Here is a 27,171-nt window from a genome sequence, read left to right on the forward strand (position 1 = left end):
TCCCCCAGGGACCCAGAGCAGGCTTAGTATTTGATGGGGGTCCAAATAGGTCGATGTAAAATGTGCCTTTTAAGATGATATTGTTGAATTGGAGAGTGAAAAAAGAAGCTGGCCTTCATGAATCACTGGATCAAGAGTCCTGTGATCCTGCTATATTAGATTTCCTACAGATGCGGTATCAACTGACCCAGGACAATTTGCTTCGGGGCCAATTCCTTCCCTTATCTACTGGTGCACAGGCTGTGACGCATGGGGTACTGAGGTCATACAACCTAGGCACTGCTCACTTCCTAGGTGTTTATGAGTAAAATACGTGGGTTTACTTTTTGAGGAACATGGTCCTTGCATAGAAAGCTTAGCATCACACTAAGCTTTAAAAGTGTGTGCTTAGCATCACACTAGGCTCCTCAGGTCCTGGGTAGCCTATGGAGTAACATATCCCCTTTTGCCTGGGAGGAGGGTACAGCAATGCCCTTGGAAGTGGCCTGGAGAACTGCCATCCTGGCCTTTGTCCTAGTCTGTTTTATGGAAGTCATCCAAACTTGATAAATCCCTTTGAGTTAGATGAGCAAAACTATCTGTGAATCTCCCATGAGCAAACGATGCCCAGACATTGGAAGAGTGAATAAAATACAGAAGCCAGACAAAAAGAACCTGTAAATTTTAACACCTTCCTTCTCAGGCCTCAGACAATTCATCTTGTATCCCAAGGGACCTCAGAACATTTCTCAAATGCAGTAAGCATCTTTTTAAAAATTTTTAAACTTTTTATGTCTTCATCTATGCCATCCCATAATAAGAAGATTAGTGGGCTTTAACACATTGCAATAATCCTACTTTACTTGGCATTTTTGTATAGAATTTGCAAATTACTTTTTGCTGTAAACAGTAGCTGTAGAATACTTCAAGCTGAGAAGATTAAATGAGGACCTTATCCTAAAATAAGCCTTTCAACTAAGTTAAAATGACTAAAAAAAAAAAAAAAATTTCATCTTGTGAAATGTTATTTGAATATTAAAAAATATCTCCAGTGAAACACTGCCCATCGAATCCTCTTGTGCTCCTACAATGTACCACGGAATGAATGCCGAGAAGGAAGGATCAGGGCGATGCATGCATAATTTTTGTGAAGAGGTCTTCTAGACACACGTGAATTATGAAGAGCTCTCAAGTGAACTCCAGGCGTTAACACTCTGGCATCAGCAGAAGAACTCAGAGAGAAAGGAAGGCCTGACAGCCTTTGGGGTGGAAGGCTTGGGGACTACATACCACCCACCCCATCCTCCAAATACAAACAGTCAGGGTGAAGGATGACACATTCAGGAGAGTCAAGTGCAGCTGTTTTAAAGTTAAAAGAGGCTAGAAAGCCCTTAGCCAAGCAGCAGCATCAACGTGCACATTGACTGACTAGGTTTCTAAAGACTAGCCGAGGGATGGCCAGTTGGTTTAGGGTTAAATATGCTGCCAGGGGCAATTTTTCCTTCTGTGTTTGTGTGTTGGACAAGCTAATGGTTGATGGGGAAGCTCTTAACTGGGCAGAGCCAGTGGAAGGCACACGAAACCCCCTGCAAGAAGGGGAGGCTAAGATTGGGGGTGCATCTAGGATGGAGTGGGAGGTTGGCAGAGGCAGCTGACTTGCTGGGAGGTGCAAACTGAACTGCCAGAGGGCCCCACACGGCAGCCACAGTCACCACGAGGTGTGTGACCTTTTCGGCCCGCCATCCAGTCTCCGTTGCCATGTGCTTGCCCTTCCAGACCTGGGCAGAAACAGAGCCCACCTCTGAGACCAGCCCCCCGCACTCAGCCGCTGCTAGGGTGGGAGAATGGGTGCACGACGGAGTATCCAGCGAGTGTGGGCAACAGAAGAGGAGCTTCTGGCAAGCTATGCAGGGCTTTGCATATCACCAGTCACATTCTCACAAGTGTCGAGGAATGTTTTATTCGTGTAAGTAGAGACTGATCTCCAGGGCTTGTTACCACTAAAGGCTGGGTTGTCTGGAAGCCGGTGTCTTGCATCCGACTGTCATTTACTTGTCCTTGGATTTTGAGTGAATCACTTAACCCTCTGAGCATCTATTTCCTCCTTATGAAATGGGAATACCAGCACCATCTTCATTGGACAGGACTGTTGTTGGGGTCACATTGATTATATGCTATATGAATGTGCTTTAAAATTTTAACATGGGAAAAAAACATCAATTTATGAAATAATTAATATGGGACAAACTAGTTTGTTGTTGTTCAATCATGTTTGACTCTTTGAGACCCTGTGGACTACAGCACTCCACGCTTTCCTATCCATCACCATCTCCCAGAGTTGCTCAAATGCATGTCCATTGAGTCAGTGACACCATCCAAAATCTCATCCTCTGTCACCCCCTTCTCCTCCTGCCTTCAATCTTTCCCAGCATCAGGGTCTTCATCAATGCATCATTTTTTTTCATACAAGGTGGCCAAACTATTGGAGCTTCAGTTTCAGCAGCAGTCCTTCCAGTGAATATTCAGGACTGGTTTTCTTTAGGATAGACTGATTTGATCTCCTTACAGTCCAAGGGACTCTCAAGAGTCTTCTTCAACACCACAATTCAAAAGCATCAATTCTTAGCCTTCTTTATGGTCCAACTATCACATCCACTCATGACTACTGTAAAAACAATAGCCTTGATTATATGGACCTTTATTGGCAAAGTAATGTCTCTGCTTTTTAATATGCTATCTAGGTTTGTCATAGCTTTTCTTCCAAGGAGCAAGTGTCTTTTAATTTCATGGTTGCAGTCACCATTTGCAGTGATTTTGGAGCCCAAGAAAATAAAGTCTGACACTGTTTCCCCATCTGTTTGCCATGAAGTGATGGGACTGGATAACATGATCTTAGTTTTTTGAGTGTTAAGTTTTAAGCCAGCCTTTTTACTCTCCTCTTTCACTTTCATCAAGAGGCTCTTTAGTTCTTCTTCACTTTCTGCCATAAGGATGGTGTCTTCTGCATATCTGAGGTTATTGATATTTCTCCCGACAATCTTGATTCCAGCTTGTGCTTCATCTAGTCTGGCATTTCACATGATGTACTCTGCATATGAGTTAAATAAGCAGGGTGACAATATATAGCCTTGATGTACTCCTTTCCCAATTTGGAACTGGTCTGTTTTTCCATGTCTGGTTCTAACTGTTGCTTCTTAACCTGCATACAGATTTCTCAGGAAGCAGGTAAGGCGGTCTGGTATTCCCATCTCTTTCAGAATTTTCCACAGTTTATTGTGATCCACACAGTCAAAGGCTTTAGCATTCTCAATGAAGTAGAAGTTGATGTTTTTCTGAAATTCTCTTGATTTTTCTGTGATCCAGCGGATGTTGCTAATTTGATCTTTGATTCCTGTGCCTTTTCTAAATCCAGCTTGCACATTTGAAAACTCTTGGTTCACGTACTGTTGAAGTCTAGCCTGGAGGGTTTTGAGCATTACTTTACTAGCGTGTGAAATGAGTGCAATTGTGCAGTACTTTGAATATTTTTTGGCATTGCCTTTCTTTGGAATTGGAGTGAAAACTGACCTTTTCCTGTCCTGTGGCCACTGCTGAGTTTTCCAAACGTGCTGGCATATTGAGTGCAGCACTTTCAGAGCATCATCTTTCAGGATTTGAAATAGCTCAACTGGAATTCCATCACCTCTACTAGCTTTGTTCTTGGTGATTCTTCCTAAGGCCCTCTTGACTTTGCACTCCAGGATATCTGGCTCTAGGTGAGTGATCAACCATCATGATTATCCAGGTCATTAAGATATATTTTTTATAGTTCGATGTATTCTTGCCACCTCGTCTTAATTTCTGCTGCTTCTGTTAGGCCCATACCATTTCTAACCTTTATTGTGCCATCTTTGCATGAAATGTTCCCTTGGTATCTTTAATTTTCTTGAAGAGATCTCTAGTATTTCCCATTCTATTATTTTCCTCTATTTCTTTGCACTGATCACTGAGGAGGGCTTTCTTATCTCTCCTTGCTATTCTTTGGAACTCTGCATTCAGATTTTATCATATCTTTCCTTTTCTCCTTTGCCTCTTGCTTCTCTTCTTTTCTCAGCTTTTTGTACAGCTACTCAGACAACCATTTTGCCTTTTTGCATTTATTTTTCTTGGGGATGGTTTTGATCACTGCCTCCTGCACAATTTTGGTAACATGTAAAGACTTAAAAACATTATCTTTGAAGGTCCTATATTTCAGATGATGCTACTCTAGCTTCCTGATGAAAGAATTAAGAGTATCAGGTTGGTGTTGAATGCCAGAACAGGATTTTATGGGATATTTGAGCAAAAAGGAATTCTAGATGCCAGATGGGGAAACTGAGGTTCAAAACATTGAAATGGCTTGCAAGTGGTCACTCTGGTGACTAGTGGCACAGCCTAGATCAGGTTGGTCATCTCACACTCTGTCCCTCCACCACACGGGGTCTCCTAATGGATTATTTTAGTCCAGCAAAAGTAAAATCTGAGCATCAAAAATATATATCCCAAAGATTCCCATATAAATTGGATTGTGGAAATAGATTCTAAATAAAATATAGATCTATTGTTATCCAGCATTCATTAAAATTCTCATATACGTGTCAAGATTCCCCAACAGAATTGGTTAGAAAAAATGAAGTCCCTAACCATCTATATTGCTTTTTTTTTCAGCATAACTAAAAAATACACTATGTTTGGCACAGTGAATTTGCTTTTTCATACGTTCTCTGTGTCCATCTGTCCTGCATGTCATGCTCCTCCATCCAACAGAATTTCTAAGACTATTCTGAGATTCACAGAGATAAAATCTTACTCATTGAGTGTCATAAGGACTCACCCTGCTCCGTGGATAGCCAGACCAATAAAGAAGATGATGAAAACATGGTGTGTGTACCAGAACAATTCATAGGACACCTGCCGGATGAATTCGGTGGAAGAGGTCATGATCAAGATCAAAGCCAGAGAGATCAATAGGCCAGTAATGCCTGCGATTGTAGTTAGCAACTCAGTGATTGTGTTCTAAAAGAAACAAACACCATCACATTAATGTCTCAGTTCTATTTTTCCATTTTAGGATCAACATTTGAGAATCCAAACAGGGAGCAATTCAAAATGTACTAGTCAGAAGCACACTAACCTTGGGAAGGGTTCCCATACACTTCTAACAGGGGACTTCCTTATCCTTTCCTCTGCCACCTGAGGGTGGAATTAACTATGCTCAAATTTTGTCCAATGTCATTTTGTTAACTACTTTCCCCCATCTGTATAAATCAGCCAGCATGCCAAGGTTGATGATGTTGAATTATAATTAGGACAATATATGAAAATGCATTTTAGGATACAATACTGCAAAAAAAAAATCACCGAGTTTCAAGTTTTTAATTTTTAAAATAAAAATGAGACTCACCATGCTTAATTGCATTTTAACATTAATAAACACTTTTCTGGAGAGGTCCCTCAGGGGCGTCCCTAATAAAGCAGCTGCACACTCTGTTCCCCTGGCAGTTTTTCCTTGCTCTCGATTTTTAATTGGAAGGACCATGACTTGCATTTCTTTCATGCCACCTCAAGAGGCTTGGAATACGGCTTTGTAAATCCTAGGTGATCAATAAAGATACAGCTATTCTTATCAGATAGACCCTGCCACAAGGCCAGAATTCTGACCTGTTAGTGTAGAGGATGGGTAAACAGCTTTTCAGAATATGAATCTTAAAACATTTTGTTTTATTGGGAGTTTCCCATATTCTGGTCAAGTCATTAGTATTCACACACTGTGTTGTTATCTTTGAGACAACCATGAGCTCCATAAATGCACATTGTATTTTTTGTCAGTAAAATCTCATTGATTTGGGCCGCTTTGAGATCTTGAGGTAATTTAAACAGGGACTTCTCTGTTGTTTACTTTTTCCTTTGTAGAGCAAACAGTGGAAATAAAATTGAAAGGGTTATGTCTAAAACATTTAAAAGACTTTTTTTTTTTCCCAGTGTACTCAGGCCTTTTAGAAATTCGTTGATATCACATGGTGTGCTAATTTCAAATCATTCTTCTTTGCTTATTAAAGCAAATCCCCACTTCCCTCTTCTTGTGACATATTTATAGACTGGTTTCAGTTGCAAGGGATCATCTAAAACAATTCCTCTGTGTCTCATTAGAAATGCTCTATAATGTACATGTTGTGTTATGGGTACCCATCTTTTTCTAAATTAAGGTTTCTTGACCTTAATTAGTACTTACATAGTATATTGCCCTTAAAATTTTGAAATAGCCATATGGGGAGTAGCTTAATCATGTTTAATTTGCTTCAAATTACTTTAAAAGTATTTGTAATAAATACAATTTATTGTATAGTCTCTTCAAAATCTTGAGATGTATTCTTGGTTATGTATCACAACGGACTTCCCAGAGCCTTAAGGGGGACAGAGTTAACCCCAGTAGGTGCCCAGATAAATCCTGCAGCTCCGATAAGTACACCAAAGGCATTCCATTCCCACAGGCTTAGGGCCTCTGTAGCTTCTAATTATTGTCAGCTAAGAAAATGTAGCTCTGCTAGATCAATGGCCTGATTTTCAAAATCACTGTAGGGTAATTAGAAGACATGACATGGAAGAATTTCCCCAGAAAGAGACTTTGAATATTGCTTCTTCAAGTAAGGCTAAATGGGCAAAAGGGTCACTTAAAGAGATGGCCCAGACAGTATCGGAGGAATTTCCATTTTGGAGGGTATTGTCTTAGGTTCTTCTTGGAAAATACAGATTTTTGATCTTGGTCAACATGCAGGATACATTTTCCAATATGACAGGCAGTACATGGCAAAAGTTTAGATCAACCAGGAAAACAGAGGTAGGGGGTGAATTAAAGGAGAGAAATGTCTTTTCAGGAGGATTTCTGTGGCTACACATTGGGTTTTCTTTTTGTTTCTTACATGTACACACAACTAATTAGCATTAATGATGTCACTGGCCATGCAGGTCTCATTATGGAATTTGCTGCTCTGTCCAGCATCAGATTTGGCAAACTAGCCAGTCATTTGTGTGCCAAAAATGACACAGGAAAAGCAATCCAGAAAACAATTTGCAAACTGAGAATAAAGACATTCAATTCATCATCCCCGAGTTTAGATGGCACTTCACATTCTTTATGATTCTAATATTGGCAAAAAAATATCTAATCATGAGCTACTTTGAAAACTTAAAGTAAGGTTTAATAGGTTATTTCATACCTTGTTTATGTGTATTTATTTCTTTATTTTTGCTATAAACTAATTAAGTGGCATCAATTTTTCTTGCTCATAACCTCTTAGCATTGATGACGGCAGAAGAAAAGAACTTCTTTTAAAAGGTGAAATTGATGTTAGCATTTGGCAGAAATTGGCTCTCTAGCTTTTTAAAAATTATTATCAAAAGCTTTTGAAATACAGGATTCCTTATAAAGGGATCAGAAAAAGAAGGATTTAGGGGATGAGAAATGATGTGACATGCAAGAAGAACTCACTGTGTGGAAGGTCCGGATGGGGTTGAGGTAGGTCTCATTTGGGGTGTCACCAAGTTTGGAAAGTGCAGCCACAAGTCCCTCTGCCTCTGGCGACTGGCTCCAGTAGTAGTGTTCCAGGTTAAACAAATGTGCCACGATGTGGATGGCTGCGGGCGGGGGACGACACGGAACAGGCACCATGTTAATTTCTTCCTTTGCGCTTACTTCCCTGGTGCTCAGACGGCAAAGTGTCTGGCTGCAATGCGGGAGACCTAGATTCAATTCCTGGGTTGGGAAGGTCCCCTGGAGAAGGAAATGGTAACCCACTCTAGTACTCTTGCCTGGAAAATTCCACGGATGGAGGAGCCTGGTGGGCTGCAGTCCATGGGGTTGCAAAGAGTCAGACACGACTGAGTGGCTTCACTCACTCATGGGTAGGGGATGACATGGAACAGGCACCATGTTAATTTCTTCCTTTGAGGTTACTCAAAAGCTCAATTCTATCTGGTCAAGTTTCTCTGTTCTGGTTTTTGTAACCTCCAAGGAAGAGTAATTTGTGCATTTTTCCTAGTGTCTTGAATGAAATTAACTGAATACTTTTGAAGATACTGTATGATTCAGCACATTCTTTTTTTTTTTTAATTTGGCTGTGCAACCCATCACCATACTCATTTTAACTATATTAAGACATAAAGTAAATTTCAATTCACCATAATTTAATTATAAATGTATAATCATTCTGGACATAGTATAGACATTATGATATACAAGCTAATTATATATATATTCCACCTTATACATATATATAAGAAGATATATATAGACACACATCTCTTCTTTCCCAAGAAATCAGAAAGTATTTTTCTAGAATACTGTATATCAAACACACTTATATATAAGCATATAACATATGATATAGATACCAGAAGAGACAGTGGTGTTTTTGTTCTCTTTCAGACATTATATTTTTTATTCTTACTTTATACATTTTAGTGAATATATATATATACACACATACACATACACACATATACTTACATGTATTATTCTCAGTGGACCAAAATAAATATTTATGAAACTAAACCTCTTAGTCGGAGAAGGCAATGGCACCCCACTCCAGTACTCTTGCCTGGAAAATCCCATGGATGGAGGAGCCTGGTAGGCTGCAGTCCATGGGGTCACTAAGAGTCGGACACAACTGAGCGACTTCCCTTTCACTTTTCACTTTCATGCATTGGAGAAGGAAATGGCAACCCACTCCAGTGTTCTTGCCTGGAGAATCCCAGGGACAGGGGAGCCTGGTGGGCTGCCGTCTATGGGGTCGCACCGAGTCGGACACGACTGAAGCGACTTAGCAGCAGCAGCAGCAGCAAACCTCTTAGTATATTCTTAAGAAGAAAATTTAGTTTTCTAATTCTGGGAATTGGTGATGTCTAAATTCCAAGTGAAGAGAACAAGCTCAGATCACAGCATCATCTGGCCTAAGGAGTCTATGCCCAGTGCTACTTTCTTATCTTCTGAAATCTATGGGGATGCCAGCAGCCCCAACATTCAGACAAGAATATCCTGAGGCTCTTCCTGCCAATGGGAGCCCTGCTGAGTGGCCAGATGATACTCACCATTGAGATCAGATTCAAATGTGAAATGAGAACTCATTACCCAGAGGATAGGTAATTTCCCAGTTGACATCTTTTTTTTTTTCCCCTGCCTCCACAGTGAAAAGTCGCAGAGGTTTCTACTATTCTAAGTCTCTACAGTTGTGGGTGAATTCTGGGGTCAGCCGTGGTTGTACACTGTGAGTTGAGGTGTGGTTGTTGTTTAGTAGCTCAGTTGTGTCCGACTCTTTGTGACCTCATGGACTGTAGCCCACCGGGCTCCTCTCTCCATGGAATTTCCCAGGCAAGAATACTGGAGAGGGTGAGGGGAGTGAGGGAAAAGGAAAGAGCAGGAGGTTCTGTGAAGTCGGAGGCATTTGGTTCTAGTAGCATATATATTTAGAAATGTCATCTCCAATTTGTCCTCTTCTCTCTGGCACTGAGTTCTGAGCCATTCCCTTTTTTGCCCTGAAAAGCAGTCTTCCTGTTTTAAGACCTGTTTTTGAATTGTTTTAAACAATTCAAAAGTTGTTTTCTCAAGCATTCTTCAGTTCCACAGGCATGGATGATGCCTTGATGACATTTCCCAGATATTATGGTTCTGATGATCTTTTACCTGCCTTGTTTGATGGATTTTGACCCCTCAAGACTTGATCATCTTGAAATCTCAACACCTGTCACTGGCTTAGCACCAGCCTGTCTTTAGTAAGGGCTTCCCTGACGGTTCAGTGGTAAAGAACATGCCTGCCAATGGGGGAGACAGGAGACTCGGGTTCGGTCCCTGGGTGAGGAAGAGCCCCTGGAGGAGGGCATGGCAACCCACTCCAGTATTCTTACCTGGAGAATCCCATGGACAGAGGAGCCTGGTGGGCTACAGTCCATGGAGTAACAAAGAGTCAGACATGACTGAAGCAACTGAGCATGCATGTCCTTAGTGATGATTTGCAGAGTGAGATTACAGAAAGGGAGAAAGGTCCAGACAGACAATCTACGTGCAGCATTGTTAGAGTAGCATTTTCTCTGCTAATATGTATTTTTGCATTTTTTTCTACAGCCTTTAAGTTGGAAATAAATCCAAGTATACTTTTGGTTGAAGCTTTTACTTAAGAATGCAAAGCATGTGACAGTGTTTCTGAGTCTATGATGTTGACTAACTCCTTATGGATTTAGTGAGGTAAGCACCCAAGAGGTAGTGTCTTTCCTTAAATGTTCTACTTGTCAACATATGCGGCCATGTCTCTGAAGGGGCTGCCTTGTTTGGTCCCAGCATCCATTGAGCTAGAAAAGCTTACCTGGCAGCAGTCTCTTGCAATGTTGTATATAAAAAGGAAACTATTTTCTTAGTTCAACATAAACATTGTCTAGTATTTTTTAATAGCTGTTTTCTGACAATTATCTTAAAGTTTTGAAGAACAAGTAATCTTTTCCCTAGCTAACATATATTGAATACTTATTATACTCCAAATGCTGTTATAAATTCTTTAGGCATATGATCTCATGTAATCCTCAAATATTAGTCTTATTTCCATTTTACAGATAAGTGTTTAATAAATTAAGAGACCTGTAGTCCATTGATGGAAACAGTAGGATAAAACTCTGCCTATGCCAGAGCCTGATCTTTTGACCTTTAAGTTATATTGCTTCTTTTCTTTAATCAATAATTGCTATACTTTACTGAAGATGAATTTCTCCTAAGGGCTTAGCTAGACTCTTTGAATAGCTCACTTGGTATCTTTAATTTAGAGTCAAAGAGCTCCTAAGACTGATGACTGATCATTATCTTTGGAGTCTTCTTTGTAGGTGGGTGTGAACCCTCTGTCTGCATTTTACCCCTCATCCTCACGCCTCTGCTCATGCCTCTCTTCCATTCTCCCTCTGTGGACTAAAGCACACCAGAGAGAGAGGAGTTATTCCCATTTTACAGAAACAGACACTGAGCTTCAAGCCCCAACTTAAGTGATGTATTTACCATTAAATAACCTACATGTGATGGTCAGAAAAGGAACACAGGGCAAAATCTAGGTCTTTTATAGTCTACATTCTATAGCTTCTTTCTCCCATGTAATGAGCTGTTGGTCACAATCTACTTTCTATCAGGTTGATTTCCACATGAACATTTGGCACTGATAAACTAAATTTAAGCACATTTATTGAATGAGCAAAGATATTGAGCTCTTCGTCTATTCCTATTGCCAGGTTTCCCATAACAAGTCTGAAGAAATTAATGAGGTAGAGTATGAAAACCCAAAATGCTTTTCACAAGGTAGCTCTTTAGGGAATGTATCGAAAGCTATTCTTTCCATTTTTTTCTAAGTACTTTAAAATTGGCATCTTAAATGTTTCATTTCTCCAGCTATCTCCATGTTGTCTTATTTTCAGGTGGTACAGTGGTAAAGAATCCACCCGCCAATGCAGGAAATGCAAGAGACTCAGGTTTGAACCCTGCAGGCAACCCACTCCAGTATTCTTGCCTGGAATATACCATGGACAGAGTAGCCTGGGGGGCTACAGTACGTGTGGTCATAAAGTGTCAGACACGATTGAGCACAGCACAGCAGCGGTGGTGCCTGTGCGCACGCTCAGTTCCTCAGTCATGACTGACTCTTTACGACCCCAAGGACTGTAGCCCACCAGGCTCCTCTGTCCATGGGATTTTCCAGGCTAGAATTCTGGAGCCAGTTGCAATTTCTCCAGGGGATCTTCCTGACCCAGGGATTGAACCTGCACCTCCTGGGTCTTCTGCACTGGCAGGTGGATCCTTTACCACCGAGCCACCTGGGGATCCATTTTCTCTTAGGTGGTACCCTGATTTTATTGTGATCATGCCTTGGAACCAAAGGTATTCCAGCTACCAAATCCAGGGTTGCTGGGACTTGATAGATATCAGGGGAGAGATGGATTTTGTTCTTTTTCGGACATTATATTTTCTCTTCTCCCATTTATGTGCTTTAGTTATTTTAATATGAATAGCTGTGCTATCTGTGTTTACAGCGACAGTTGCTTCAAGTATATGATGAAATAGTGACACGCTTTTAGTTTTTCTTTCTTAGTCATCAAAATCATGTTACTAGATTTGGGATGAGCATGTGGGAGAGAAAATACTGAAGAGGGTATGTCTCTTTTAGTAAACTTCTTTTAGTCCCTGTTTTCTCATCTGTAAAAGGGGTGGGTTGAACTAAACCATGATATCTAGGCTCCCTTCCAGCTGTCTGGCTCCTACGTCTCCATTTGAAGTTAATTGGGAACATTTGTCATCTGAAAGGGAGCTGCAGTCCAATATGAGAGCAAACATGAAACTTACCATTTTAAAACATTTTAAAAATCAACACTGTCTTAAAGGACCTTCTTCAGTCTTATGGCAAATCCAGCGTCACCAGCTACACGGGTTCTCTCCTCGTGGTGTCTCAGAGGACCTGCTACCAATCGCTTGGCAGATCTCAAGGTACACATTTGCAGAACCCACTCGAGTTCCATGCTAAAAAATGCTATGGCTCAGTCTTTCCACTATTTTTTCTTACCAAAATATTTTTTTACAGTTAAAAAAGCTGCAATCTTGGACACACTACAAATGCACATTTAATTGCTGTGTGAACTCTGGAGTTCAAATAAGGAGCTTTTATTGAAGAGTGAACAAAAAAAAATTCATAAAGACTACAATTAGAGCCAGTTGCCCTGAGAAAGTTCCTTTTTCTCCCTTCTTTCCTTCTTTTTCTTTTTCAGGAGATCAAAGGGAGCGTAATTGAGGGAGAATCTTGGAAGTGTGGTCAGTTCTATGCTATCTCTCTGCCTGCTTGTCAGTGATAACAGTCATTTTGGAGTTAGTCACCTCCTAATTAAGCAGCCTTTAGAAAGAAGGACCCAGGGACAAATTCTGGCTGTGTTTCTTGCAGCCAGAATTTGCCCCCAAACTTTCAAATTTGTGGTCTTATTTCTGCAAGAATATACATATTCTCTGGCACTCTGTGCATGCCAATCATTTGAAAATCACATTAAATTGTGTGAGGCAAGACAGGGGAGACGCCTATTTGGAACTCTCCATGCCTCAAGCAGAATTAGATCAGTAGCCATCCCTTTGGGATCAAGTCTGAAAGCATTTGGGCCTTCGGGATTGTTCTCTGTGGTGGGGCCTCCAAATCATTTTTTCTCAGCATCCCGATTCTGAGGTCACTTCTCTCAACCTGTCTCTATTGTGTTTCTTGAGGTTTACAAACTAATCAACGCATCAGGAGCTGCCTGTGAGTCATTATCCACCCCTGGAACCTAGCAGATGCCAACTGCGGGGACAGAGCTGCCAGGGTCACAATTCACAGCCCCTTGGAAGGAAGCTCGGGCTTAAAGTACCTCTATTCAATTGGAAGGGTCTTCAAGGTCTACTGTGGGCCAGAGTCCAGAAAGATCTGCATTAACAAGAACAGAGAGGCTGCAAAACTATGATTTTTCTACCAGGGAGGTTATGGGGCTCTGAAAATGATTTATTACTGGTTGAAGAAGGCTCCGGCAGCTCTTATCATAGGCAAGCAAGCAGGAAGGCAGGAAGCCAAAAGAAGAGTTCCTGTCACTGCATTTTCGGTGATGCCCTTGATTATAGATACCATTGTTTGCCTCTTCCCTCCTCCTCCCCAGCCTGCTTTCACCAGGCTCTAATTACCTCCTTTAATGATTTGACCAATTAAAGCCTGCAGTTCAACTTATAGGGGAACGGATGAGAAATTAGAGGCTGGCACGCAAACTTCGACGTGGATGCACTTCTTCCAAGGTTACACACCTCTATTAAGCCGGTCGGCTATTTGAAAAGCAGCATAATGGGCGATGCTAATAAAGCAAGCACGGGGACATTTTCAGCAGCTCCCAAGTGAATACACCAGAAGGACAAAATGTGAAAAGCAAAGGTATATCTATGAAACCAGGGCTTAGCATTTTTCTCCCCCTAAAAGCACAGTTGCCAGCCGCGTTTCTTCGTCAATGTGAAATGTAATAATTGCTTTGTCAGGGTTTGGGAGAAGCAGAGCGCTCTCTCTCCACCCTCCTGCCTCTGCCTGGAATGGAAACAACTGCGGGGCTGCTGGTTGCCATGGCGGTGGGAGATGAGGAGCCTCTGCTCTCAAAAGCAGTCAGACCCTGCTGGCACAGCCCCGGGAGACATTTGGGAGCCTGGCAAACAGTGGGGATTCAAGGAGAAGAGGGCCAGGAAGAAGACTTGAGTGTCTCCAGGGATTTGTGAGGGAAAGCGGGAGAACAGGCACCCTGCTTTGTCTTGTCATAGCAGAATGTGAATTGATTATTGTGGATGACTGGCGTCATTTTGAGTCTCTTTGCTGCCCACACACTATCTTTCGTCCACCCCAAAATGCTCCTGGTTCCCTGGCAACTCCTGAACGCTTACATCTAGCACCTTGTCCCAAGAAATCCCGTGATTTATCTCTTTTTTTCCTGCTGGCCAACTGTCCTCCTCATCCTCAGGTTTGACCAGATTTGTTGAGGTCGTGTGCCGCGACCAGGAGAGGGAAGAGGCATAAGGCACGGTCTCACATTTTAAGATGATCAGAATCTGAGAATTGTACTGTGTGGTAGGAGGGGTGCCTGGGGCCCAGAGATAAGGAAGCCCAACAGCCCAGATCTGGCAGCTCAGCGGGGAGCTGGCTAAGCACGGAGCCCTGGATATGGTGACAATTTATCCAGTGAAGAAGGAGAGGGCAAGCATTTCAGACAGAGGGAATAGCAAGGGCAAGTGCACAGGCTGCTCAGGGACCACCAGTAGCTAGGAAAAAGCAAGCGAGTGTGGTGAGAGATGAGCTGGTGTACAGTGGGCAGGACTTGGTGATGGGAGCCTGCCCACCAGGCTACACTTGATCTGATTCTCTTTGCAGCGACAGCAGTAAATGACTTGAAGTCTGGAGATTTCCAAGAGGTCCACTCCTGACAGCTAGTCTGCACATCTCATAAGAATGGATAGACTGCATTATTGGTGTTTTTTTTAAAAAATTCCACGGAGTAGGACATAAGGAACTTATCTGAGATCATGCAACCCATCAGTAGCAGGGGTATAAAATAACTTGGTCATCTGCTTCTAGTCAACTGCTGTCCCTGTGATTTATGCTCCATCCTGAAACCATTACTGACTGTACCAGTTTCAGGAGGTTATACATAGTTCCTATTATGGTATCTTGGGCACAGGAGGCAGATATTCAACATGCATCACTGATAAATATATATATATATAGACTATTGATATATGATTCTGCATGAAGAAATATACATACTCAAAGGTTTAAGGAGAAAAAATCATTGCATAACATATATTTTCCTTTATTCTTTGATCCCTTTTCTGACATGTTTTGATGCTCTGGGTTTTTCTGTTCCTTCTCTCTATTATATCTTTATAACTTTCTCTTAGAGTCCAATTCTGCCTTAAAGCTATTGCAGAGTGAGCATTCTTGCTGCCATTGTAGTGTGTTTTATCTCCTCTTTTAAAACAAAATTAAAGGTTCTTAGGCTTTAAAGGAAGCCTAGAGTTTCCTTGAATTCCTTCTCTGAAGCACTTTCCAAGATGCAACCTGGATTCCACTAGAACAGCTCCCCCAACAGGGAACTCAGCGCTCTCAGGGGACCCTCATTCTAATTTTAGATAATTTTCAAGGTCTGGCAAAGGCTTGCATTTCTGAGCTCAAATCTGCTTCCCTGAGTCTTCATTCCTTCCTGCATTTACTCATTCATCAAAGGTTATTGACATCTGCATATACTCTGCACCATTGCAGGCTTCCGGAACACAAAGATGAATTAGCCCTGCTCTTCGTCCTCCAAACTTTCTCTGGTTTTCTCTAGGACATGCTGTAGATTTACCCTTAATTCTTAACAAACACGGAAGAATTTTTCCAAACATTTCCTGGGTTGGCTTAATCTGACGTTGAAGACAGCCAGTAGGGAGCTCTCCCTACTTGTTTCAGCACACACCCCAAATTGTGCTAATTGGCACTGGGGCACCGTGTCATGTCTTGTTGCTTAATTAAATCTACATTTGTTTTGAATGTTCTTTTTATTCTGCTATTTTTTTATGCATGAGAAGATAAAAACAAAAGAGAAAAACATTTTATAGTTAAATTAGTTTGAGGAAAACAGTCCTGAATCATAACTCTTTATCGTTCAGATAGCCTTTATTTCAATGTCTTTGTTGACCAACAAAACCACAAGCCAGTTGGTTGTTGCCCCTCTTCATTTCTTCCTGACCAGAGTTTAACCTTGACCTTGGATGCTAATTTCTAGTGCTTTTATCTTGAACTCTCTTGTTTTCTAATTCAAGAAATGGTGATAACAATTTATATGGCTATAAAGCTTCAGATCTTTTCAAGATCCTTTTATATCCACTAGTTCAATACTATTCAAAACCTCGTTCACATGATCTTGCTTTTCTTCTTTTTATTGCCCATGATACCACTTGATAGTCGTTTTCCCATGACTGAATGGGATTTTGAGTATAGGTCAATTTTATTTCTGATGTGAATTATATTGAATAACAAAGTGTTTATTTTTCAAGTGGGTCTTTACCATGGTATTATCAACAAGCTTAATTATTCAGAAATGAAAATGAAGTTTCGTAAACTTTTCCTTGACAAATTGAAGGCTTGGTAAAAACAGAAGGCATGAATGTAAATGAAACTTAAAAATCCATTTGTCTAAGGTTTGCATGGTCAGATGGAAGGCAAAGATTCCTTTCACCTAAGGGTGAATCTTTGGCAGGGAGGGAATAAACAAAACTATTAAGTGAACGTGCAGTATTATAAAATTAATCAGACAATTAATAATAAGCACTTACTTGCATTAATGACTATTCCATAGGCAACCAGTTTGTGGAATTTGAGATTTTTGTCTAATTGCCTCCTACATGGTCCTCTGAAGCACTAGAGTAGCAAAAATTAGAAAGTCTTATTCAGGGAAAATCATAGCAATAACAGCGTCATGAGAGTCAAAAGGGCAAGACTCAGGCTCTGCCTCTAAATTACTAACGGCGGGCCTATCTGAGACAAAAAAATGAGTGGCCATTAATTAGTCAAACAGGCAAAATCAAATGGCTATTACTAGCTTTGCTGAAATTCCAACTCAATAAAAGTGATTGAGTTAGTAGTTCCCCGACTAAAAGTCAAAACTCTAGACTAAACCTGCTAAGAATCATGCATTAGCTAATTTAGAAAATGGAGATAATAACCATCATTCTCAGTGATGTGGTTTAAGTAGTCTATAAATTATTCGTTATTACACAAAGAAAGGCTCTATATTCACCTACATCTAAATATTCATAAAATTATGAAGATGATTGTATGATAAATTATTTAGTCTAGAAGGGTTATTGAGGTCTCATTTTTCTGTACAGTGCATTATTCTGTTTGGCAGGAAACACAGGTAAGTACTCAACGCAGTGAAATCTACATAATTAGGAAATGCCCCATTGTGTCTGCTAGGGGTTAAAATTTACATACTAAAATCTATGTACACTAATTGTGTTTTCCTGGGCTGAAAACTCAGAGAGACGCTTCTTTAGTGGCATTTGACTCATCTACGTATCTATTTCCTTTTAATCAGAAATGGTAATAGTTCAAGCTGTTATAATGCTTCCATCTTCAGGAGTCAGGTCAATCTTATTAGCCTTTCTTTTCCGATGAAGCAGATGCATCAGGGGAAGGTTGAGCAATGAGTCCAATGTCATGTAAGGTGTCAATGGCAAAAGGAAAGCACAAATCAAATGTACCAGTTTCCGATTTTCAGTTTTAGCCATTGTGTCCTCTCTACAAAGAAGCACATGTCAATCTAAACAGGATTATTGGGAATTTCGTAGTGAAGTACATCTTTGTTTTTAATAGTACTTATATTAATAGATCATAACAATGGAAATTATTTCAAATAACTTAGTACTTACAGTACTTGTCCCTCTCATGAATGAAATAAGGTTTCGACTGACGGGTAAGAGAATTAGCATGCAGTTAAAATTCAGGCCCACTGCAGATGCGCGAGCCCAAGCCAGTGTCGACTGTCCATATATAAAGACATAAGAAAGAGATACAGTGAAACAGGGAAGCTGGGGGAAATAGAATGCATTTTGTTTTCTGAAATGATAATTAATGCATAGTACCCAAATCTACTTACACCCAGAATAACTCGCGTATAAAGGAAAGACTCTTCCTCTTCATACCAATAGAATGTGTCGATAAACAGATATAAATTCACTCCCAGCCATGAGAGCTAGAGCAGAATGGAAAAAAGGGCCAATCAATACTGTCTTCAACCTTTCCTTCTTCTGAAAATCGTTTGGGGTTCTTGGGGTCTTTTTTTAAAGTGAAATGAAAAGCTTTTCAATATCAATCAGAATCATTCCATATACTTATTTCTTATAGGTTAGTTTTGTAACAGTTATCATCATGATAAGAAGTTGTTAACTTTATTAAAAAAGGTTTGAAATACATAGGGGTATACTTTAAGGAATTTAATGAAAAGTACAGAACCCTCCTAATCAACATTGCTATAATGTTTTAAGTCAATGATGTCAAGAAGGAGGAAATCTTTAAAAATCAACTCAGAAAATACTTCAGAAAAATTCCAATGTCATAGTCTAATTCAAACACTTCCTTCGATTTACAGAAACATTCATATCTGATGCAAATGAAAACCACTTGACTTTAAAAATAATGATTTGCATGATTCTGCAAGAGTAAATTAAGATTTACCAAGGTGTATCTACTGAATGTTTTCCAACAAGTTTTAGTCTTTTAAGCAGGGCAATACTTCACGTTACTTAGTATTCCTATACAAGTTATCTGAAGAATCAAGGTATGCAATGTATATGTTTAGAGTTGAATATCAAAAATGATACTTACTACTAATATGATGGAGAGACTCTCATTCAAAATCCAGCATCCCATCATGACAGCCTTGCTCGTTTGTGATTAGCAAATTATTTCTTTCATTCAGCTCAGCCTGGATGTTGTGTCCTTAGCAAGGGCTTTTTTGCTATGTTATTTTATCTTTTTGTCTTAGGAAGCACCTACTGGGAGCAGCTCTCGAGGAATTTCTAATTAAGGACTTCTTGCCAAAGGCACATCTCCAAGTTGACATGCCTCATGACCTGGGTGAAAACAAGGCAAGTCTCTGTCTAATGATTCCTTTCTTCAAAGATTTCACAAGAAAAGAAAGCTCGTTTTATTAAATTAGCCTGATGTACTTTATACCCCATTCATTTTCTACATGATTGCAGTCAGGATGATAATAAGTCCTTATGTAAATTTGAAAAATAACCCAACCGCTGAAGGCTGGATATAGCAAAACATTTTAATAGAGTTTTTGCCACTTTGTTCATTTTAGTTTCCTCACTTCCTTTCTTTCTCTTCGGAAAAAGCTTTTTATAGAAAACATAGAATGATGGGTCAATAAATATAAGTTAATCTTTCAGAAGATGATGAAGAAAACCAGAGAAGAATCTTTTAAAAAAAAACACAGATGGAGGAACTTTCATAAACTTAAAATGTGGATGGGACTTCCCTGGTTGTCCAGAGGTTAAGACTGCATCTCCCAATGCAGGGGACCCAGTTTTGATTCCTGGTTCAGGGAACTAGATGTGGCATGCCACAACTAAAACGTGATGCAGCCAAATAAGTAAATATTTAAAAAATCTGTAACTATAAAGAATGAAGGAGACAGTTTTGTGGGATTGCAAAATAAATTGTATTCCGCCCCCCAATCCCACTTGGTGAACCCATGAGGTCAGTGAGAATATTCTTTCATACTTTAGTGATCCAAGGAGTGGCTCTGTCTGGGACTGGTCCATTCTCTGAGTTTGTGTAAGTTACAGTTATTAAATGGGGCTTCCCAGGAGGTGCGGCGGTAAAGAATCTGCCTGCCAATGCAGGAGATGCAAGAGACGTGGGTTCGATCCCTGGATGGGAAGATCCCCTAGAGTAGGAAATGGCAATCCATTCCAGTATTCTTGCCTGGAAAATTCCATGGGCAGAGGATCCTGGAGGGCTACAGTGTTTGGGCTTGCAAAGAATCAGACACAACTCAGCGACTGAGCACAGACACATAGTTATTAAATACAGTGACTAGGACTGCTCTGCTTTTGAATATGCTGTCTAGGTTGGTCATAACTTTCTTTCCAAGGAGTAAGCGTCTTTTAATTTCATGGCTGCAATCACCATCTGCAGTGATTCTGGAGCCCCCCAAAATAAAGTCTGACACTGTTTCCACTGTTTCCCCATCTATTTACCATGAAGTGATGGGACCAGATGCCATGATCTTCATTTTCTGAATGTTGAGCTTTAAGTCAACTTTTTCACTCTCTTCTTTCACTTTCTTCAAGAGGCTTTTTAGTTCCTCTTCACTTTCTGCCATAAGGATGGTGTCATTTGCATATCTGAGGTGACTGATATTTCTCCTGGCAAGCTTGATTCCAGCTTGTGCTTCTTCCAGCCCAGCATTTCTCATGATGTACTCTGCATATAAGTTAAATAAGCAGGGTGACAATATACAGCCTTGACGTACTCCTTTTCCTATTTGGAACCAGTCTGTTGTTCCATGTCCAGTTCTAACTGTTGCTTCCTGACCTTCATATAGGTTTCTCAAGAGGCAGGTCAGGTGGTCTGGTTTTCCCATCTCTTTCAGAATTTTCCACAGTTGATTGTGATCCACACAGTCAAAGGTTTTGGCATAGTCAATAAAGCAGAAATAGATGTTTTTCTGGAACTCTTTTGCTTTTTCCATGATCCAGTGGATGTTGACAATTTGATCTCTGGTTCCTCTGCCTTTTCTAAAACCAGCTTGAACATCTGGAAGTTCACGGTTCACGTACTGCTGAAGACTGGCTTGGAGAATTTTGAGCATTACTTTATTTGTGTGTGAGATGAGTGCAATTGTGCGGTAGTTTGAGCATTCTAATGTATAAAATGCAGGTATTTTGGCAGCATTAACCCGAGGTAAGAGTGCAGTTAGTGAAATATCCTCAGTAGCTTTTTTAACAGTGAGACATATAAAGATGTAAAGTCTTCATATTCATTTCTTTAAGCCAATAATCTTCCATGATGAAATGATTTGTTATTTCTGAAGTGTTTAGGATTTACATATCTTAGAGGCATTATTCAGTTGGGTTATAAAAATTAATTCAGAAAGACTACCTCCAGAATTTTATACTATCTTCTCTATTTTAGATTCAGTGAGTGTGAGACAGAGCTGGAGTTTTCTAGCCTTCTGTATTCTCCACACGGTGTTACAAATGAGGGGCATATATTGCTGAAAAATAATGTGTGGTCACATTTTTTTTTGTTGTTAATTGCCTAGACTATTTCTAGTGCTACAATAAAAATAAAATTTAAAGGTTTAGGTTTAAAAACAACACACATCTTTGCATGTTCCATTCTTATTTCTAAAATGTTTGTTCCTCATCTTGAGCATGCAAAGACACTATGTGTTAAATCTATTATTCATTCATAGCGTAAAAGATGGTTCATAGTTGTGTTATAAAAGTATAAATCGTGACAGCTTCTGCATTTTTCTCTACAGATTTTATTTTTGTAGAACTTACATGTTTAGTTTACTCATATTAAAAAATATGCGACTTTCAAATTACATTCAGTTTATTCAGAGCTCAGCACTATTGTACAATTGATGGACATGCTTTTTCTTTTCAGATTCTCTATATTCATATATAAGAATAATCCATCGACACCACTGGTTGGTTTACAATATTGGAATCAGATTTTATAAAACACAAAGTATCGTATCTTATATCACACACACACAAGTTCAACTCAGTCCAACCTCTGCACTCCCCAAAAGTCCTCAGTTTTGATAAATATCATATTGTGATTTCTCTCTTTATTTTTAATTTATCTGGGGAAGTTCGAGGATGCCTATTCAGCCCCCAGTGGCTGCCTTAGTTTTTACTGCAGTGAAGAAATTTGTACAGATCAGGATTTAAATCAAAGCAATCTGAATCGTTTCCTAAGAATTCAGGTCAACTGAATGGAGTTGCATCTAAGGAGAGGAAATTGTACAAAATTTACTAAAATGATATGAATGCTCAGCATTCAATCTAGCTTCATCTAATTGTTCTTTGTTGGTAATAAGTTGTGCTCATTTCATTTCTCAGGATTTTCTCAGAAAAAAATGAAGTGAAGTTTGTTCTGTGTGTTTCTAAGGCAGATATAGTCCTTCTAATTAAATGGATACACCCATTGGTTCTTCCAGCTCAACACAAAAGATGTGGATTTTTTCCCCTTGTAAAGGTGACCAGAAGGAAACCAAACAGATATGTTTACAAAGGCAGGTTAATTGCGTGTATATAAAACAGAAGCTCCATACTACCCACACTACATTTCTGGACTGGATTTACTCCATTATATTTTTTGTTCTTTTTAGTTTCTTAGTTGAACAGTTGACCCAACAAAAAAACACTTTGATCCTCAAGGGCAAGATTGATCATCCAGTAACTTTTTTGCTGCTGCATACTAAAATCTAAGTTCCCTGTAGACATAGCAGAGTTCACAGTGCATAAAAATAGCATTGCCAAATCTTCTAAGCATTAGACATGTTTTTACCCCTTTTCCTAAAAGCAAAAGTGAAAAGAGATGAAAAAAGTAAATTAAAAAGTACAGACACATATAGTATCAGATCTATATATAGTTATTTTGAGGAGCATTTGTTGTAAAAATTATGAAACTCTGTTAGATAAATCATATGTTGAATGAATTCATTTTTTTAAAAAAGTAGAACAAAAGAAAGAGTTCAGAAAGGCCATGCATTGAAATATATCTGATTTTTAAAATAAAATAAAATTAAATATATCACCAACATCTTACTGTTTGCTGAATTAAGTATATTGAATTTTTGTTTTAGGAAAGGTTGTGCTCTCTTAATATTGTTTTCAATGGCTTCTTTCACAAACTTCGATTGGCATTAGTCAGTTCTAACCTTTTTTCCCCACTTAGGCAGAGTTTATTTATCCAAGTTTCCCAATTTCAAATGAACACTAACTGAGACCACAGCACTCATCACATGACACTCAGCTCAGAGGGTGTTAGCGTTTGGATTCTACTATTTAGAAGCTTACAGTGTAACAGGGAAGTGGCAGGACATGTGTGGCAATAAAACAACCATTTAAAGGTTAGTACATCCTGGAGTGGCAGAGACTGTCCACCTGGGGGCCACTGAAGCACAAAGAGATCTTGCTAGGATTTACTGTAGAGAGGATACTCTCTACATGGGGATCAAGCTGACTTTTGTCAAAAATTACATGGCATGAAGAAGAAAAGGAGGAAAATAAGTTTGAATTTCTGTGTCTCTCAAAGGGTCAATTGAATGAGCTCCCAAAACATCAAACAGCAAGGAAAAACGACTCCTGCTTCCAATCTCCTTCCTGCAGTCACCTCTGATTCGGTCTGCTAAGCCCAGAGGGCTTTTGCTTTGTTTGGCGTCCATTTTCCTGCCTTCATCTTTCTCATTGCTCACGTAAGTTTGCAGCACGTTTCATCTTTACATTTATTGAGTCACCTAAAATCTTTTTGAGAGTCATTTAGAAAGCTACTTCTTACAGGGCACCGATGCTGATAGCCTCAGGACCACAGTTCAAAAGTGAGCAGAGAGACTAACTCATCATTTCTTATCCCCAAACTAAGTGACACAGTTCAAAGTCTCCTGTTGTGCCAATTTTAACTTTTTGGTTTAGGAGTCTAGTGAAAGTCAGAATTATCATGCTTTTTATATTTTCTATCATGCCCAGCATACACTGAAACATAATAAATATTAAATAACAGACACAGAACTACATTCATTTCTCTGTTTCTTAAAACATAAGACAGTTCTATACAAATCCGTACACAGATACATTTGCAGGATTTTCGAGCAGTGTTTTCCCTTAAAGTTTAAAACTGAGAGGAAAGTTTTCCTGTCTAGGTCGTGAATTATTTAACTTCTGGGTTTAGGAAAATTTAAAGTTTAAGAAGGCTAGTCTGGAAATCCCTTCTTTGCATATCCAAGCTGTTCATCTCTCAAAAGTCAAAGTGGATGCCAGAATTCCATAGATTTCATTTTTCAAGATGAACATTCATATTTGAACATATTTCAAAGCAGATGGTTTACAGTTCATGTATTTGTTGCTGTTTTCCTGCCACAACAACTAAATATTGAAGACACATATTTGTGATGAGGAGAGCACTTCCAAACCGTCTCTCCCGCTGCTCTTTCACACTGCGTGCTCTAATTCCGTGTGCTGCAGGGAAAGGCTCTGAGGAATGAAGCAGTGAATTACAACCATTTGATTTAATAGACAGTGGAGGGGTGCAATAACATAAAACAAGCTTCCTAAAAATAAATACTTTTTTTTTGTAGCAGTCATGAATTTTCTGGTAGCAAATAAGAAAGCAAATGAACACGTATTGAAATATTCTGTTTTCATGATCCATTTAGATGAACTGGAAAGTTTACTTTTAAGCCCTCTACTACCTTATAAGGCAGTTTGCCAAACTGTGGGACTGTTTGATCACAGTTCAAGAAATAAGAGGAAAATCAAATGAAGGTTTAGTTTTTTGTTTTTTTTTTAAGTAAAGCCATCAGATAAGAAAGTATCAGCTGGAGCAAGCATTATACATTTGTACTGAAGGATGCCAATGTCCCTCAACAGGTTCCGTGATATCTCTCTTCTAGGATGAAATGATGTGCTGCTCATTTGTCATCTCATTTGCAATTTGCTATTATCCTACTCAGCTATCAGTGTCTGCATTATTACAACTCTGAAGAATCATTTTGTTGACAAAGGGTTCAGTTAGGAATTGGGACCAAAATAATACAAGCTTTTGAAAAATGGAAAATAGAAGAAAGAATTGTAAGCACAGAAAAGAGTAGGTTCACTTGCTACTTTAACAAAATTTCTGTGAATATTCAATAACCACTAAATAAGAAACTGGCAAAAAGGGACAAACCTGTCCACAGTTATCATCATAACCATCATCCAGCGACACAGGCCATGAACACTCAAGAAGATTTAGGAATACTTTTTTAGTTGATGGTTTGTAGAGCTTCATACCAAGAATCGAAATTGCCGAGATTCATCTGGAGGCTAGCCCCACTACCAGTACCCTACAGCGGCTGCGGTCAGGTCCTGTGGCCTTTCTGGGCGCCAGCCACGTCCACCAGCGTGCCACAGAAGCCATGCCCAAGCCCTGCAGCAGGTCCAGGTGCCAGCCTTGCCTAGGTATCATCAAAAGTATAAAATGTGCTGGAGGGGAAGTAAAAAGATGAAGCTATGGAATTTAATTTTTTTTAAAGTGTGTAAAAATGGCAGTAAATACATACATATCAACAATTACTTAAGAAGTACATAAACTAAATTTGGCAATCAAAAACAGAATGGCTGAGTGGAGTTTTCCAAAAAGATCAATCTATATGCTGCCTACAAGAGACTTACTTTAGAAAGAAGAACAGACAGACAGGAAGTGAGGGGATAGAAAGAGGTATTTCATGCAAAAGGTAATGAAAAGAGAGCTGGGGTAGTTATACTCATATTAGACAAAGCAGACTTCAAGACAAAGGCTGTAATAAAAGACAAAGAAGAGCATTACATAATGACAAAGGGGTCAATCTAGCAAGAAGATATAACATTGGAAATGTATATGTATCCAACAGATGAATACCAAGAAATATAAAAAAAATATTAATGGGCTTAAGGGAAAAAATTGAAAGCAATACAACAACGGTAGGGTACTGTAGTATCCCACTTACAACAATGGATAGGTCATCCAGACAGAAAATCAATAAGAAAACATTGGACTTAAATACCACATTAGAGCAGATGAATTTATAATAGATTTATGTAGAACATTGCATCCAAAAGCAGCAGAATGTACATTCTTGAATTCATATGGAATGTTCTACAGGATAGATAACACATTAGTTCACAAAACAAGTCTCAGTAAATTCAAGAAGACTGAAATCATATCAAACATCTTTTCTCATTACAACGGCATGAAACCAGAAATGGATCACAAGAAAAATATGGGAAAAGCCACAAAAATACAGAAACTAAATAATGTGCTACTGAAAAACCACTGGGTCATCAAAGAAGGATTTTAAAAGTACTTTGAGAAAAATGAAAACAGAAACACAAAATGCCAAAAACTATGAGATGCAGCAAAAATGCTTCTAAGAAGGTGGCTAATAGCAGTATCAGCCTACCTCAAGAAACAGAAAAAATCTTAAATAAGAAATTTCACTTTATACCAGAGGAAGTAGAAAACAAAGAACAAATGAAACCCCAAATTAGTATAAGGAAGGAAATAGGATCAGAGTGAAATAGAGACTGAAAAAGCAATAGGAAAGATCAATGAAACTAACAGCTTGTTCTTTGAAAAGATAAATGAAATAGAAAAACCTTTAGCTAGACTAAGAAAAAAAAGAGAGAAGACTTAAATAAATAAAATCAGAAAGGAAAGAATAGACATTATGGCAGAACCCACAGAAGTAGAAAGGATCATAAGAGACTATAAGAACAATTATACACCAACAAATTGTATAGCAAATAAAAGAAATGGCTTAGTTCCTAGAGATAGACACTCTCCCCAGACTGTATCAAGAAGAAACAGAAAATTTGAATAGACAGTTACTAGTAAGGAGATTGAAACAGCAATCAAAGATGTCCCAAAAAAGAAAAGCCCAGGGCCAAATAACTTCATTGGCAAATTCTACAAAATATTAAATACCTATCCTTATCAAACTCTTCCAAAATGTTGAAGAGGGGAGAAAACTTTCAGACACATTTTACAAAATCAACATGACCCTGATACCAAAACCAGATGAGGATATTATGAAAGAAGAAATTACAGGCCAATACCACTGCAGATGGTGACTGCAGCTGTGAAATTAAAAGGTGCTTGCTCCTTGGGAAAAAAGCTATGACCAGCCTAGACAGCATATTTAAAAGCAGAGACATTACTTCGCCAACAGAGGTTCGTCTAGTCAAAACTGTGGTTTTTCCAGTAGTCATGTATGGATGTGAGAGTTGGACTATAAAGCTGAGTGCTGAAGAATTGATGCTTTTTTGACCTGTGGTATTAGAGAAGACTCTTGAAAGTCTCTTGGATT

At 39.2% G+C, this 27,171-nt stretch overlaps 1 protein-coding gene across 1 annotated transcript in view; it reads right to left on the reverse strand.

The window, feature by feature from the left end:
- NOX3 (NADPH oxidase 3) overlaps positions 1 to 18,971 on the reverse strand; it is a 65,928-nt gene extending 46,957 nt beyond the window's left edge. The window contains exons 1-6 of the mRNA XM_040239324.1: positions 18,924 to 18,971; positions 18,196 to 18,291; positions 17,969 to 18,079; positions 16,871 to 16,955; positions 7,487 to 7,632; positions 4,832 to 5,013 (exon numbers count right to left, since the gene is read on the reverse strand). Coding sequence (XP_040095258.1) covers positions 4,832 to 5,013; positions 7,487 to 7,632; positions 16,871 to 16,955; positions 17,969 to 18,079; positions 18,196 to 18,291; positions 18,924 to 18,971 — 668 coding nt within the window. The remainder of the gene's footprint in view (positions 1 to 4,831; positions 5,014 to 7,486; positions 7,633 to 16,870; positions 16,956 to 17,968; positions 18,080 to 18,195; positions 18,292 to 18,923) is intronic.
- Positions 18,972 to 27,171: the final 8,200 nt, after the last annotated feature.

The sequence above is a fragment of the Oryx dammah genome, unplaced genomic scaffold, assembly GCF_014754425.2.
Source record: "Oryx dammah isolate SB20612 unplaced genomic scaffold, SCBI_Odam_1.1 HiC_scaffold_4, whole genome shotgun sequence".
In the NCBI taxonomy this organism is placed as follows: Eukaryota; Metazoa; Chordata; class Mammalia; order Artiodactyla; family Bovidae; genus Oryx; species Oryx dammah.